Here is a 14,499-nt window from a genome sequence, read left to right as displayed (position 1 = left end):
GCGATGGGGGGAGGGGCAGCAAGGAGCGAGCGGGGGGCGGGGTCTTGGAGGGAAGAGGTGGTGCAGCGGTGGGGCCTTGGGTTGAAGGGGCAGCATGAGGTGGGGGCTCGGGAAGAAGGGATGGCGTGAGGGCAGGGGCCTGTGGGGGGCAGTGCAGCATGGGGGGTGGAGCCATGGTTCAGGCACCTGTGAACCCCCAACTTTCAGGGCGCTTCTGCAGCTCCTGAGCCAAGAAAACTGGCTTCAGCGTGCACGTGTGAGCATGTGTGTGTGCACATGTGCTCTGCCCCTCCCAAATACAGCAAACTAGCCAGAGCTGTGTCAGGTGACTTCAGCTCTGGAAGGGGTTGAAGGTGATTGTATGTCCCTTCTGAGATGACTGTGATGTAAGCTCCTGAGCCAATAGTCTTGCCACGAATATTCAGTTTCTCTCTCCAGGCAGGTTCTACGTCATCACAAGTGATAGATCCCAGAAACAATGGCTCTTGACTGTCTGCAATATGAGTCAACTCCCCGACTGCTTTGGTGTGGCAAACAGCTGCAAAATGTCCATATTTCATGCATTACACACTGTATACCTCTAGCTGGACATGCATCATCTCTTGGGATATGACTTTTTCCACACCTTATATATGTAGGCTGGACTTTGCCCCTCTTAGTCTAGGAGTTCTCTCCCTGCCTCAGGGATTATGTGCTAATGACTTTTAATACTCAAGTGTCTGTTCACAGTTTCTAAGCTAGTTTCAGGTTTTTTCAAATTGCTCCTGCCTTTTGTTCTGTTTGACTAATTCGGACTGCTTTGCTTCAGTATAGCTGTGGCTAGGGTTAAATTTCTCTGCAGCTGTAGTTGTTGTGAAAGGTTATAATCTGTTAACCCAATAACCAGCCTGCCTCTGATATATTCATGTTTTGCTTTCCTAAAATCAGTTTTCATCCAATGTATGCAGAGCTCTTGTAAAACATTCAACATTTTCCCCTGGTTCTTGAATTTTCTGGAAAAAACATGCTTTTTCATAAACCACAGTTCTCTGAAGTATATAGTTTACAGCAAACATAATCAGAACCCTTTCATTGTTATCCTTATGGCTTGTCTTTAGTAAAGCCAAAGGATTTAAAGATATGCTCTCCTTGTTTCCTCGTAACACAAATTAAAGAAAATACCTTTGTGGAGTTTGAGTGCAGTGTGAAATCTGGAACAATATTGTTTCTAGTCTGTCCATTCTGAAGGCTTGTCAAAGCTGAAATTTTCTGAGGCATTGAAGAGTGGCATGTTGAAGAGATCCTGCAACCTTTGTTGCTTTCTTCCTTCTGTTTCTGTTCTTAGTTACCCCAGTCAGAGGAGCAGGAGTTATTTCCAGACTGCACAGTTCCTTGCTTATACCGTGATATCCCCAGCAAAAGACATTCTGCCTAAGCAGGCCTGCTGTGTGTCTCTCCTCAGAGAGGGTACATAGTGTAATTGCCATAGTTAAGTTACCACACATCTTTCTAAACAAGCACATTTAATTCTTAAGGTAAAATCATAACAGAGAAAACATATTAAAAACAATAAAAGAATCTGCACACGTTGATAAGGTTACCAGAGATCACCCCCTTACTCAAAACAAGGGCTCTGGCCAATGAACTATCCTTCAAACTCCACCCCCAGGGCCGCAAGTAGGCCAAATTCCTTCCAACCCTTCCCAAAGGATTGCCCCCCCCTTATAAATCACCTCATAAATCCTCATAGTAAAAACCTTTAGCTACCCAGATAAGGTTCAGCTGATTCTTCCAACGATGCCCTGGAAAAATTGTAAAGCTCTAGGTGATTTAAATCCTGTACCCTAATATGATGAGATCATGTTTTTGTCTCCTTGCATACACACATAGTATTGCTGAGCATGAAGGCTATTGTGCTTGGTCTAGCCCAGTGGTTCCCAACTTGTGGCCCAATCAGCCCAATGCTGTGGCCCATATGACATCCTCAGGGCCATACAGGCAGTATTGGATGTGGCCCACAATGGTAAATAGGTTGAGAACTACGGGTCTAGCCCATGACTGTTCAACCTGGGGGTCATGAACAGGCTGGATCATGGGATCGCAAGCATGCTGCCCTTTTTATATTGATAAATGGGAGGAGGGCCCAACAATGGAAAACCACTGGCCTTGCCCGTCATTACATGAGAATAAGATTACCAAAATATGCATGTCATGCACTGCAGTCAGTGGCCTCCACTAATTATTATTTAAGTTCGTTAACTAATGGCAGATATTTCAAAGTTACAATACAACTGGACACCTGCTGGTCAAATTCAGCTTTGAACTGGAATCTTTCCCTTTTTTTCCATTCAGAAAAGAACAGGCCAATTCAATCTCAGCCTGAGCCAGTACATACTCAGGGTGGAGTCCTTTTTAGTTTTCCTGGCATGGACAGTGCCCAGTCACTGCCAGTTTAAGGTGGATACTGACCACTGAAACCCATATCTATAGAACAGTGCAAAGTCAGATAATTAGAGGTGGGTGGGACTGATTGCTTTACGAATCCCACCCAACCAAGGGGAAAATATTTTTAATTGAGCAAGGGGAGAGGCTCCTGGAGCAAAAGGAACCTTTGATTGAGAGCTCTACAACAATAAGAGTGGAACAGAGTTCTGCAGCATGTATAGTGAGGAAGGATGCTGAGGGTATTAGCCTGGAACTCAGATGACCAGTCGCTATTCAAGTCCCTATTCTGCCACAGACTTCCTGGGAGACCTTGGACCAGTCACTGAGTCTCTCTGTGTCTCAATTTCCCATCTGCAAAATGGACACAAGAGTACTTCTCGCCTTCCTTGACGGGGAGTTGCAGATACATTAGTATCTGAGTGCCTCGCAATCTTAATTTATAGTAATGCAGGCCACATAAGTACCCAACATAGATCCTTCTAGTCTCAGGCATGACCCACTCTTTAAGCATTAAACAGTTGGACTCCCAAAAGTTGGGGAACCCAAAGTCACAAGTGCCTTTGAAAAAGTAGGTCCTTTCATTAGATTAGTTTGATATTACCCTTACTATTATCCTACTTGGTTTTCAAAGATCATTTGTAATTGGGACATGATACAATTTTTTTAAGTTACACTGCTATTCCTAGAGGCTATTCAGCAGGGTTTTATCACTGAAACTGACATAGCAGATCTGAAACTCAGCCCCATTTATCAGCTGAGATCACTCTAACTTCAAATCTTTGTCTTCCTCAATTAAGAGATCCAACATCTGGAAGGCACATGAGAAGGGACTGCTAAACTAGCTCTTTCTTCCCCATCCAATTTGCAGCAGAAAACAAGTTAGGAAAATTCTCAAAATATTTTCTTTCTGTGCTTCATAATCTCTATATCTAGCTATTTTAATACTGATCTGACACTACATCCCAGCCCCCTCCCACCCGGGTTAGACCTGACCTTCTCATGTTAAATACAGGTTTTAAAAAAATGTAACTGTGGAAGCAGAGCAAGGCCTGACAGGAATTGGAAGGAAATTTCAAATTCAAACAGTCTTTGTTAGCAAGAGTCAGGCTAACTGTAACCCTAATAACACGAGATTTGTAGAAGCGAGAATTGTGTAAGGTGAGTGGGAAAGAACTGTGTAAGAAGTTGTTGCGACCTTGTGTAGATAATGTGTAGCCAACATGGTAGACTAAAGTCTAAATAAGTAAGAAAAATAAAATATCAAGATGACCTATGTATAAACAAAATGCAGCTGTTGCTTATTATTGTCTGTAACAAAAGATATAAATGCTTGCTGTAATTGTTTACCTGTTGAGAGACCTGCCTAGGAGGGGGAGACCCTGTGTCCTAGTGCACTCTCTCCCTTTACGCAATTGCTTAAGAGAATAAAGTATCTGACTTTGCTGTACCCAACCAAAAAAGTAACAACTGTGTTTTTCTCCGACATAACTTAAATAAAGGATTCAGTTTTCAGCCGTACTGTATGTGTAAGAGCTCTCCACTATGCAACTAATTCCCACCTTATATCTGCAAGAATACAATATGCATATATTGGCCATGCAAAGCCCCTTTAGAAAAATATTTCTAAATAACGTTGGATTTAATTCAATTTTTTTAAATTAACTTTTCAAAGTAAAATGCACCTATCTGAATACTGCATATCCATAAATACAAGCGCTAAAGGCGAAATGGAAGATAAAGTCAAAACACACATTTATGTGTACTAAAGAACGTATCTTGGAATATTTTAGTTTCAGTTAACTTTTAGTTGAATGCCTTTCAACTCAGGGGCCTGTAGATTTGAGCACCATGAAAACTTCAAAAACATATCACCATTATTATTAGTTAGAAGGAAACATTATGCATGACAATGCATCGCTGAATATATAGTTTGTGATAAACTTTCCAACACAGGTTAAAGCCAGATCTGACAATCCATTGTTAAATGCCTAGAATGCTGAGAGGCTTCCTGATAAAACAAATGCTTTACATTCATGATAAATGCCAGATCATTCAGAGTATAACTATATGAAGATGTATTTAAAGGATCTTAGCTGTCTAAAGAAAGAGTATTTGAAAACTAAGGGGCTTCTCTTGTTCCCAGTGAGGCTAATGTAAAAAGTCCAGTTGCACCGAATGGGAGAAAGATTGGGCCCTACCAATATATGGCTACACGTGACTTTTTCTGAAGGAAGTCCCACCATTGTCAAACCAATGCAGCACAGGTAGGGATAGTTGTGGGGAGCAAATAGTGGCTGCCAGTGTTCTATGCACCACAGAGGCGATATGGTGCTGCTCCTCCAGCAGGTACAGCACAGAACACACAGTCCAAGGGGAGAGGGCCTACAGCAGCTTTAAATGATCTTTGCCCCCTCCCAATCCCCAGCTGCTTTGAGGGCTGAAGATCCCCCGGCATAACTTAGACAGCTCTGAAGTTGTGTCTAAATTACAGCCTCCCTGGAATCTCCTGACAGGGCTGCCACATGCAGCCTCACTCCAGACACACCCCCTCAACTCTTAGGGCTTGTTAGGGGGTTTTCAGAGAGCAGCATTACAGCTGTCTTCTGTGCTGCCTGTGAAAGGGTGGAAATCCTCCCCTGGCAGGAACCAGGGCTTTTAGAGCCTCTTTTCACCATTCCATCTCTTTTACGCAGCATGAAGGGGCTGGAATGGGGGCAGGTTACCTAAAGTCACTCAGAGCAGGTCTACACAACATGATCGAGCTGCCCTGATACTAGCAACACTAGGACATTAAAAAAATAAAAAGACCGTAGCATGGACAAATGTCTCTCCGGCAGCATACACTTACCCAGCACAACCTAAAATCTGAATGATTTGGGCAATAAGAAAAGCTTTGACAACAGTAACACTTCTAGATCAGCGATCACTTCCTATGTTTAATTCTGTTGCCAATTCAGAATAGATAACATCTCTTTCCTTTACTTGGAACAGAGTCATGGCAAAGGGGGGGAGGGGAGAACCATCAAGGCCTGACCTGATTTCTCTGCGCTATCTTCTCTCCCTTCTTCCAGCGGAGAATGGGCTTAAGAGCAGGTAGTTCCTTCTCCTCCTTTCCCATCACATGTTCCCCCAGACTGTATGCCGCTTCAAACACAATTGGGGATATCACATCTTTGACTCGTCTCTGTAAAAGTAAATGAACAAGAGAATTATTTGCCTGTGACCATCTCAATAACGCATATGTGCACAGGTAAGTAGCAAGAAAGAGAACAGCACATTCAGAACTTATATTAAGATGATGCTGGGAAAGGTAGCTGGCATCTACAGGCAACCCATTCTTTTCATTGCCAAAAATTAATTGATACATTCTACCAGAATTAGGTGGAGGATCAAAACAGTTATAAAGCTATGAAATAGGGCTTCATGGTCTAAATCCTTGTTCTACTGAAACCTACAGAGAGTTTGCTACTAACTTCAATGGAATCAAAATTTGCACTTAAGAAAATAAATCAATCAGGCCATTTGGGTGGAATCTAAGGACCTGACATTAACAATGAAACATATGGAACCAAACCATAAATTCTGTGATATTCAGGGGCTTTCAGATCCAGGGCTTTGGGTCTGGGTCATCTCTATTTGAAACCTGTCAGATGCAGAGGCAGCACATCTGTAATGCTGACCCCTCCCATCAAAAAGAGAAAACTTTGTTTTGGTCATGCTGGGAAAATAAGTGGACAGACAGGGCTACAAATGTGAAGACTTCGCAAGTGCAGTGCTGGAAATTTCATCTTTCACACACTGCCCTGAAATCGACCTTAGCCTGGCAGAAAAACCACCTCTGGAAAGAGAGGGGGGTGATTCAACTTCCTTAACCACCAAGTTCTTGGCTTTACTACAAAAAAGACTTGCCAGTTGTACTAAACTGTGCCACACTACTTATATTTGGAGGGACAGCTCCTTAATATGGATTGCTTTCCCTTCGGCATTAAACCAAGGCTACCAAATTCACACCACCTTGACACAGATCATATGGAGCCTGAATTCTGTTTTCTGTGAAAAGGTAGGACTAAACACTCTTTACCGTACTATTTAATATAGTTTTCTGAAACCAGACTTCTGAATATATGTATGTAAAGAAATGGCAAACATTCCAGATTTTCATAAACATTCAAGAGAAATATTTGTCTATCTAATTAAAATATTAGTTATGAATTTGATGCATATGAAATTGAGAAAATAAATACACTCCCTTGAGCACATGCAAGCAAAGCTTAGAGACAGGCCAAGTTTCCAGTCCTGACCAGCAAGTGGCAAGAGGTCTTTTCTGAATAGGGGCTGCCAATAATGACAAATTATGTAGCTATGTGATGCAATTAGCTCTCCAGAGGTGAAGAGTCAGTGCACCAACCCAGCATTCCAAGTAGCCTATTCAACATCGGTTTCAAGGCAAGCATTAGTGCTTTGCAAGTCCTTTGACTGGAACCCAGAAACCTCCTAAAAATCAGTCAGAGTTTAGACTCTAGCCAAGCTAACAAAATATCAGCTCATATCCACAACCATTAGGGACCTGGGTGGATGGGCATTCATACAGCATACTCTACTGTACAGCCAAACCTCCAATAAGATCTGCAATGGTTGGTTCACTACCAACCCCTACAAGTATCCCCTGCAGAGTCCAGTTACAGTACCCTAAGCTGAGGCTGTAAGCTCTTTGAGGCAGGGACCATTCCTTTACTTTTTCTGAAGATCACCATGAATGCCTATGGTGCTATAGTGTATACAAAATGTTAAATAATAAGAGTGCCCAAACCTGCATAGCTAATGGAGTTTTAATCAACACCACATATATAATATCTCTTAAAACAATATTGCATGAACATACAGGCACACTGTATACACATCTAAGAAAGTAAAAGGAGACTATACGGAATAAATCCAGATTATAACAGCAAAACACAAATTCCCAGCCAAATCACCAATCTTACTAAAATGTACCCAACCACCTGTGTAAACACATACCAATTAACAGCACAGGTAATGGGATAAAACCTATATTTCTTCCAGCCCTACTAATGCAATATGGAAAAATCAAGTTCTTAATGACTTCAAAACATTAACATGAACCTTGAGGGTCCAATCCAATGCCCTTTGAAGTCACTGGAAATATTTCCAGTGACTTCAGTGGATGTTGAAGTGTGCCCTTATTGTTCATTGAGGTCTCTTTCTGCTTTCTTTCAGTGATGAAATTGTGACTTCCAGCAGCCAGATTAATTATGTGTGTGGATATAATTATGTGTGGATATTCCCTCAGCATAGCCCCAGGGAAATATATTTCACATACCCACTTGTCTTTAATTAAAGCTGATAGAGTGAATCCTGCCCAGCTATTAATTACACCACATGTTCTCCTCTTTCTACTCATATTCTTACAGAGACACTAAAAAGATCTCCTAGAAGATACTTACATTCAAAACACAGCAAGAAAGCAATTCTCTCTTCAGATACCACATGTATTTTTCTGGGACATAACTACGTAATGATGCTTTGAAAAATGTGCCCAAGTACATTAGAAAGATTACTGTTCTCGGATATGCATCCGACGAAGTGGGCATTCACCCACAAAAGCTTATGCTCCAATACATCTGTTAGTCTTAAAGATGCCACAGGACTCTCTGTTGCTTTTTACAGATCCAGACTAACATGGCTACCCCTCTGATACTGTTCTCGGATATAATCTCACTTTGCTCCTCCACTTTGGTCCAGCTGAACATTCCATTCCTGGCACTTGAATCATACACTCATGGCACATGCCTCAGGTTCCCATTAAACCCCAAGTGATTCTGATTTCTAAAAGGAAACTTGGAAATTTTGATGACAGCCAGATTCGAGGAAAACGCTCCAAAGCCCTTAAGTCAAATCAGCTTCATTTATGTTACTATTTTAATCACTTGTACAGCTCTAATTTCAATTATTTGTTAACAAAAATCAGGGCCACAAGCAGCTCTGTGGCTTTACCATTTTTCACCATGACACATCTATGCTGAGAAAGTATCAAAAGGCACAGCCATTTTTGCATCTTGAAAAGAACTGCTGACAAATCACAGCCTATAAAAAAATCCAAAAAGTTTCAGTGGACATCAAAACCACAGTGATAAACAGGGTTTCAACTGTGTAACTGGGATTCAGAGAAGAAGAAGAAATAACTAGGACTTCTGTTTTTTTGGTGTTTATTAATTTAATTTTTCAGAGTTTATTTTTGAGTTGTATGTAGCTGTTCAAAAAATGGGGGGATTCGGGGCTCCGTCTTTGTTTATACTGTAATGAGCAATGTATATTATAGCACGTATTACAATATATACTACAATGAGTAATCTCTTTGTAATATTCCTTAGTGCGCTTTAACATAGTACTGTTTCAAACAGCACTGAATTAAAGCACACTAGGGAATTTTTTGTGCACACAAGTAGAGTGTATATGAACCAATTAATGCGCAACATGTCAGTGTGCTTTAGAAATCACCACCCCATAGTCCACATTACTGCTCAGTATAGACAAATAACTATTTTTGTTGTTTATTGGATAAACACCAATTTCATTGTTCTAAAATCAATGGGGTTTTATCAGTTAAAAATGTAATCACAATCACAAACCCTCTAGTTAACAATACTTAGTGCATACATGCGCACACAAATGGTATGTACAAAACCACTTGGAATCCTGGGTAAATATGGATGTGGCTAGCCCATGCTGAAGCCAACACTGCCATGGTTTTACTGCTACTGGTATCCAAGAGAGCTAGATTAAAGTTAGCTCAGGTATGTTTATATGACCTTCCATAGTACACCATGATTGCAGAATAGACATACCCACAGTTAGATTGTAAACTTTTGGGGCCAAGGACCATCTCTTCATTATATGTTTGTACAGTGCCAAGCACAACGGGGCCCTGTCACTACTACTAATAGCTCTACATTACTGTGCTTACTGATACAGCACTGAATATTTAAAGGTCTATACCAAAATTATCTAGTAAACCCTAAAAACAAAGCTAGGTCTGTACCTTTAGTTATATTCGTGGATGGGGCACGGGAAAGGTGAACTGATTGGCCCAAGATCACACAGCAAATTCAGATTACAAAAATCCCAATTCCCAGTTTTTGCTCTTTCCTGCAAGCCAGGCTGCCTCCTCTGTGGACATCCCCATATTTGGATAAAGAGGAGGTTCAGTTAGACTGGGTGTGGACAAGCACTGTTCTGCAGCATATTGTATGGTGCACGTGGATTTATTCCTAGTACGCATTAGCTCACTGATGAGAACTTTGGACTTCAAAGAAGCATAGCCTGGTTTTCAGAGCATTTAGGAATGTAGCAAGTACGTAGTTTCAAAATAACATTATGTTCCTGAAAGCTCATACTAACGAAAAGCAGACTGCTCTTTCCTCTCCCAAAACAGCTACCTCAGGGAAATATAAAAATGGTGAGATAAGATCTGAAATCTGGCACTACCATATATTTCTACATTATTTTTTCTGGTTTAGCAGGAGAAAGCAAGTGAATTTTACACACACACACACACACACACACACACCCCTCATTTTCATAGCTGAAACTTTCATTGGCTTCAATACATCATTTGTATGGGGAAAGTCACTAAAGCTGGAACGCAACTGCAGCTTGATGATCACACTGTGACTGTGAACACATAACTTTTGATGTCAACACATTCCCCAGTAGCTGTAATTTCATTAATATATTTTAAAAAAATTCCCTCTCTAGGGCAGCAGGTGGTAGCTAGAAGGGATTACTCTTTCTGAGCCTTTCACATGCACAGCCTGACACCTCAGGCAGCATAAATAAAGGAACACACTCCACTTTCTGCAGAAACACTGCCTTCTATTGCATCTGCTTCCTTCTCAAAACTAAAGTCATTGCCACAAAAAGCACACATATATCGACATCCCAGACAAATCCACATGGAACGGGCCACAGTTTTATTTAAAGAACAGGATTTACACTCTCACAATCAGATAATTCATGGTAAGAGCAGTTGCCAAGGCATATAATTCCAAATTCTTTTAGCTCACTGCCACAGTACAATTAGGGGATTGTATACGAGACTAATCAATCGTCATAGCTAATCCACACACTGCTATACCCGCTCCTCCTTAATGTGAAAGTCTTCAGCAGGAGTACTGGAGAACACCAAATTCCATTTTTAATTACAACCCATGGGCTGGGGTGTAAATTTACGGTTATATACACCCCTCAATCTACAAGGGGACTCCCACAACGATCAAGGATAGAATATGACTCTTAAATAATAACAAAATCTTTTGTTAAAATTAAGTCACTTTCAGCATCATTCTGCGGGAAAATATATTCACTGTTAGGACCACTGCTATTTCGGCCTTTTGTTCCTCTTCCTTCCTCAAGTTCTTTCTCAGTTTCTTTCCCGTTTCCCTATCTTTGTGATGCTCCAGGCTCTCTTCCTTCTGCATTTCCTTCCCTGCAACAGCTCCCAATTTCCTCTGTGGCTTTCAGACCTTCCCCAAACCTGTAGATCCCACTGGAATTTTTGCTTACTCTCCGCTTCTGAAAAGTGCCCTTCTGATTTAGGTGCCTAAATAAGAGCCTAATTTTAAAACACAACTCTGAAATGTTTGGTATAATGTACAATGCAATTGTGTTAATGTCCACCCACCACAGTAATCATAAATCCATAATTAACCCACGTGTAACTACTATCTAAGGCCTACATTCACTTCCTCCCCAAAGGCAAACCTATTAAGGCCACAATCCACCAATTTTATGATCCTATATAAAGAAAATAGCAATTGCATATTTTATGAATATGCATGTTCATATTTGCATAAATGATCTCACACTGCATAGTTCTACAATAAAGCATTGCACTGAATATTCCCACATTACATCTGATCATTTATGATAATTTATAATGAATGATCATTACCATTCAGCCTGCCCCAAAATTCTCTATATCCAGATGCCATTTGGGACCTAAGCCTGTTCCAATTACAAAATTCAGTAGAGCAGATAGAGCAAAAGAATAAATGTTTATTCCTCCTTCAAGCAGCTGGTTAAATAAAATGAATAAATGGTTAAATAACTTGGTTGCCCTGGTGAATGCAACACTGCCCGTGATTGCGTATGTCACTCAGTGCCAAGCCCCATCTTAAACCCTTGGCATGTCACTCACTCCCAGGAGCTTTTACTTTGACACTTACACACTTACAAGTCTCTGCTCCCCACAATCTATCCATTCCACTCTCCTGGGCCACCTCCCTTATCTACTAGCCAGTTTTCCCTCCCACTTCCACCTGACCTATTTGGTGGGAGTCTGTAACACCAGTCTAGGTGCCCTGGCCCTCTCCCTACAGAATTCTCTTTTGAAAAATGGAATTCTAGGATGCCAGCTCCAGCTTTGTCATATCTATACTGCTGTGCCTCCCACTCTAAGTTCAGGAGGCCACTTAGATGCCCAGCAGAGGACACCTGAAATCGGGCATCTCTCAAGCAAATGGAAGATGTAACACAGGTTTACACACATTCTTCATTGTAGCTGTAAGCTATTCTTTTCATATAGTGTACAGTAGACACTGGCATGGCAAGGAGAAAAAAAAAAAGACATACTGCTCCAAGGGTGAAGTAGAACTTAAAAGGCTAATACAGTAGGCTAAATCACAGGTAGTATACTTTTGGCTACTTTGTGTGTAATTAATAGCATCTGAATTCAATCAAGAGGCCTAATGTTCCAATAATACTCACTTCTGTTTTCTTTTAGGATCTTGTGATGCTTAAAGTCAAAGTACACAAACATTTCTTTGTTGCTACACTTTAATCATTATATATACTGTGAAGAATTCTGAAGTTTAAAATAGCAAATGAAAAGTGAACTTATAGGACTCCTATCCCCAAAACTGTTCGGAGTTGCAGTTTGGAAAAGCAGAATGCTTCCTATTCTCTTCCCAGAATGTGGAAGTCTTTCACACAGATGTTTCCATTAGGGCAGCAACTTATCCTTACAAATGTGGGTATGGGCATCATTGGAAAAAAAGGAGAAGCTGAAGGAGAATCTTGTATTACACATACAACTGAAACCAAAGGGTAACATCATAAGCACTGGGCCATGTTACAGTTTGGAAGAAAAAGCACATGGAGAGTTGAGAAGTTCTGAGTAGAGCTGGCTGGAAAATGGAAATCCTTTCCTGTGAAAAATGTCATGGTTGGGGGGGGGAGGGGAAGTCATCCCAAACACAGGACAAAATGGCAAAAATGCAACATTTTTCACAGGAAGGGTTTTCAAGAAAAAAATCTGATTTGGAAAAACCAAAACAGAATTGTTTGGCTTCCCAGCTATGCACCAGAAAGGCTCTGGTCACTTTCAGCCTCCCTGGCCCCAAGCAGCTCTGGGAGCTGGAGAGTAGAGAGCTCAGGCACTCAAGCCTTCCGGCCTCCACCCCAACTCTGGGAACTGGAGAGGCAGACAGCTGGGACGCTGGGCGCTCTGTCTGGGGAAGCAGAGTGTCAAGGCTCTCTGCCTTGGCAGAGCTCCAGGACAGCTTTTGTCAGTCTCACCAGCAAGAAGTTAAATTGACAAGAGCCTGCCAGGCAAGCAGCCAGGGAGGAAATTTTCAGTTTTGCGAACAAAGCATTTTTCATTAGACTATCACTTTGATGAAAAATTTCAACCAGTTCTAGTTCTGAGTTCTAATCCCAGTTGTGTTATAGACTTACTCCGTGAACTTGGTCAAGTCGCCTCACCCTTTGCCTCAGATTCCCAATCAGCTAATCGGGGATGATAATGATAATATTTACATATTTGCCTCCCAGAAGAGTTGAGAGGAAGAGTTAGTTATTGTTATAACATGTAAAGCATTACTAATACTTGGCAATTGCATATCACTGAAAGTTCTTAAAGAATGATCAATAAGGAGAAAACTCAGTGAGCCAAATATGCCCCAAATACAACTCTGCTGATGTCAATGCAGGTAGATTTTGGTTTTTAGTGACTATTAATTTTTGCTATTAGTTAGTGCATTCATTCTGACTTTTACTTTACAGTTCATTATTGAAGACTTTGTGATTAAATTCTGGATGCTGCTCGCGTCGTTTTTCAATGTTCCTACCTGTAATTTCTTTGAATGCCAGGTCTCTTCAGTGCGCAAATTTCTTTTTAGCAAGTTTTTTGTCATCCCTACCTTTTCCCCGTTTTGTAGCCCACTTGGTGAGAGAATGCTTCTTTTTTAAAATAAATAAATAAATAAGGTAGCAAGGAAAGGGAACATCTCCTGACCTCGAGGTTTTGAAACTTTTCAGTCTTTTCTGGAGAAGCTGCCTTTCAGAGCTCAAGCTGGTTTTGGTAGCGATACCAGGTGCATTGTACAGTTTGCCCTCTCCTACCTATGTAGACAGATAGATCCTTTGTTAAGTTGGTTCTGTATGAGAGTCTGAAAGGTGATAAGCACTTGTCAAAATCAGGCCTGAACTTGGGAAAAATATAAAGGAAGAGACTCCAGGAATGAACACAGATAGTACAATATTTATTTTAAGCCCTTTCTTAAGCTTTCACAAACTCTGATTAGGGCTGGAAGCCTCTGTTGAGATAAGACAATTAAATCAGAATCTGCCTGTGTTAACATGTATACTTACTTTTTCAGGGAAGTTACCACATTTAATATACGGCTAATAAAAGATTCTCTATAGACCCACCAATCTCTCTTTATATAGTATATCTTTAATGTTGTTTAAAAATAATACCAAATGCTGTATTATACAGCTATTTATAATCTAACTACATATCTCTTTGTAAACTACCTTTCCTTCCAAAAAACTGATGAAATATATAATCTACACATCAAAGGGGTAGCCGTGTTAGTCTGGATCTGTAAAAGCAGCAAAGAGTCCTGTGGCACCTTATAGACTAACAGATGTATAGGAGCATGAGCTTTCGTGGGTGAATACCCACTTCTTCGGATGCATGCATGAAGAAGTGGGTATTCACCCACGGAAGCTCATGCGCCTATACGTCTGTTAGTCTATAAGGTGCCACAGGAC

At 40.9% G+C, this 14,499-nt stretch overlaps 1 protein-coding gene across 1 annotated transcript in view; it reads right to left on the bottom strand.

The window, feature by feature from the left end:
- The window catches only part of LOC113409497 (integrin alpha-9-like), a 296,697-nt gene that overhangs the window by 133,946 nt on the left and 148,252 nt on the right, over positions 1 to 14,499 (bottom strand). Inside the window, exon 16 of the mRNA XM_026663483.1 lies at positions 5,459 to 5,608. Coding sequence (XP_026519268.1) covers positions 5,459 to 5,608 — 150 coding nt within the window. The remainder of the gene's footprint in view (positions 1 to 5,458; positions 5,609 to 14,499) is intronic.

The sequence above is a fragment of the Terrapene carolina genome, unplaced genomic scaffold (genome assembly GCF_002925995.2).
Source record: "Terrapene carolina triunguis isolate 2854851 unplaced genomic scaffold, T_m_triunguis-2.0 Scaffold33715, whole genome shotgun sequence".
Classification (NCBI taxonomy): Eukaryota; Metazoa; Chordata; order Testudines; family Emydidae; genus Terrapene; species Terrapene triunguis.
Note: the sequence above shows the minus strand (reverse complement) of the source record. Positions and strands in the feature narration are given on the sequence as shown.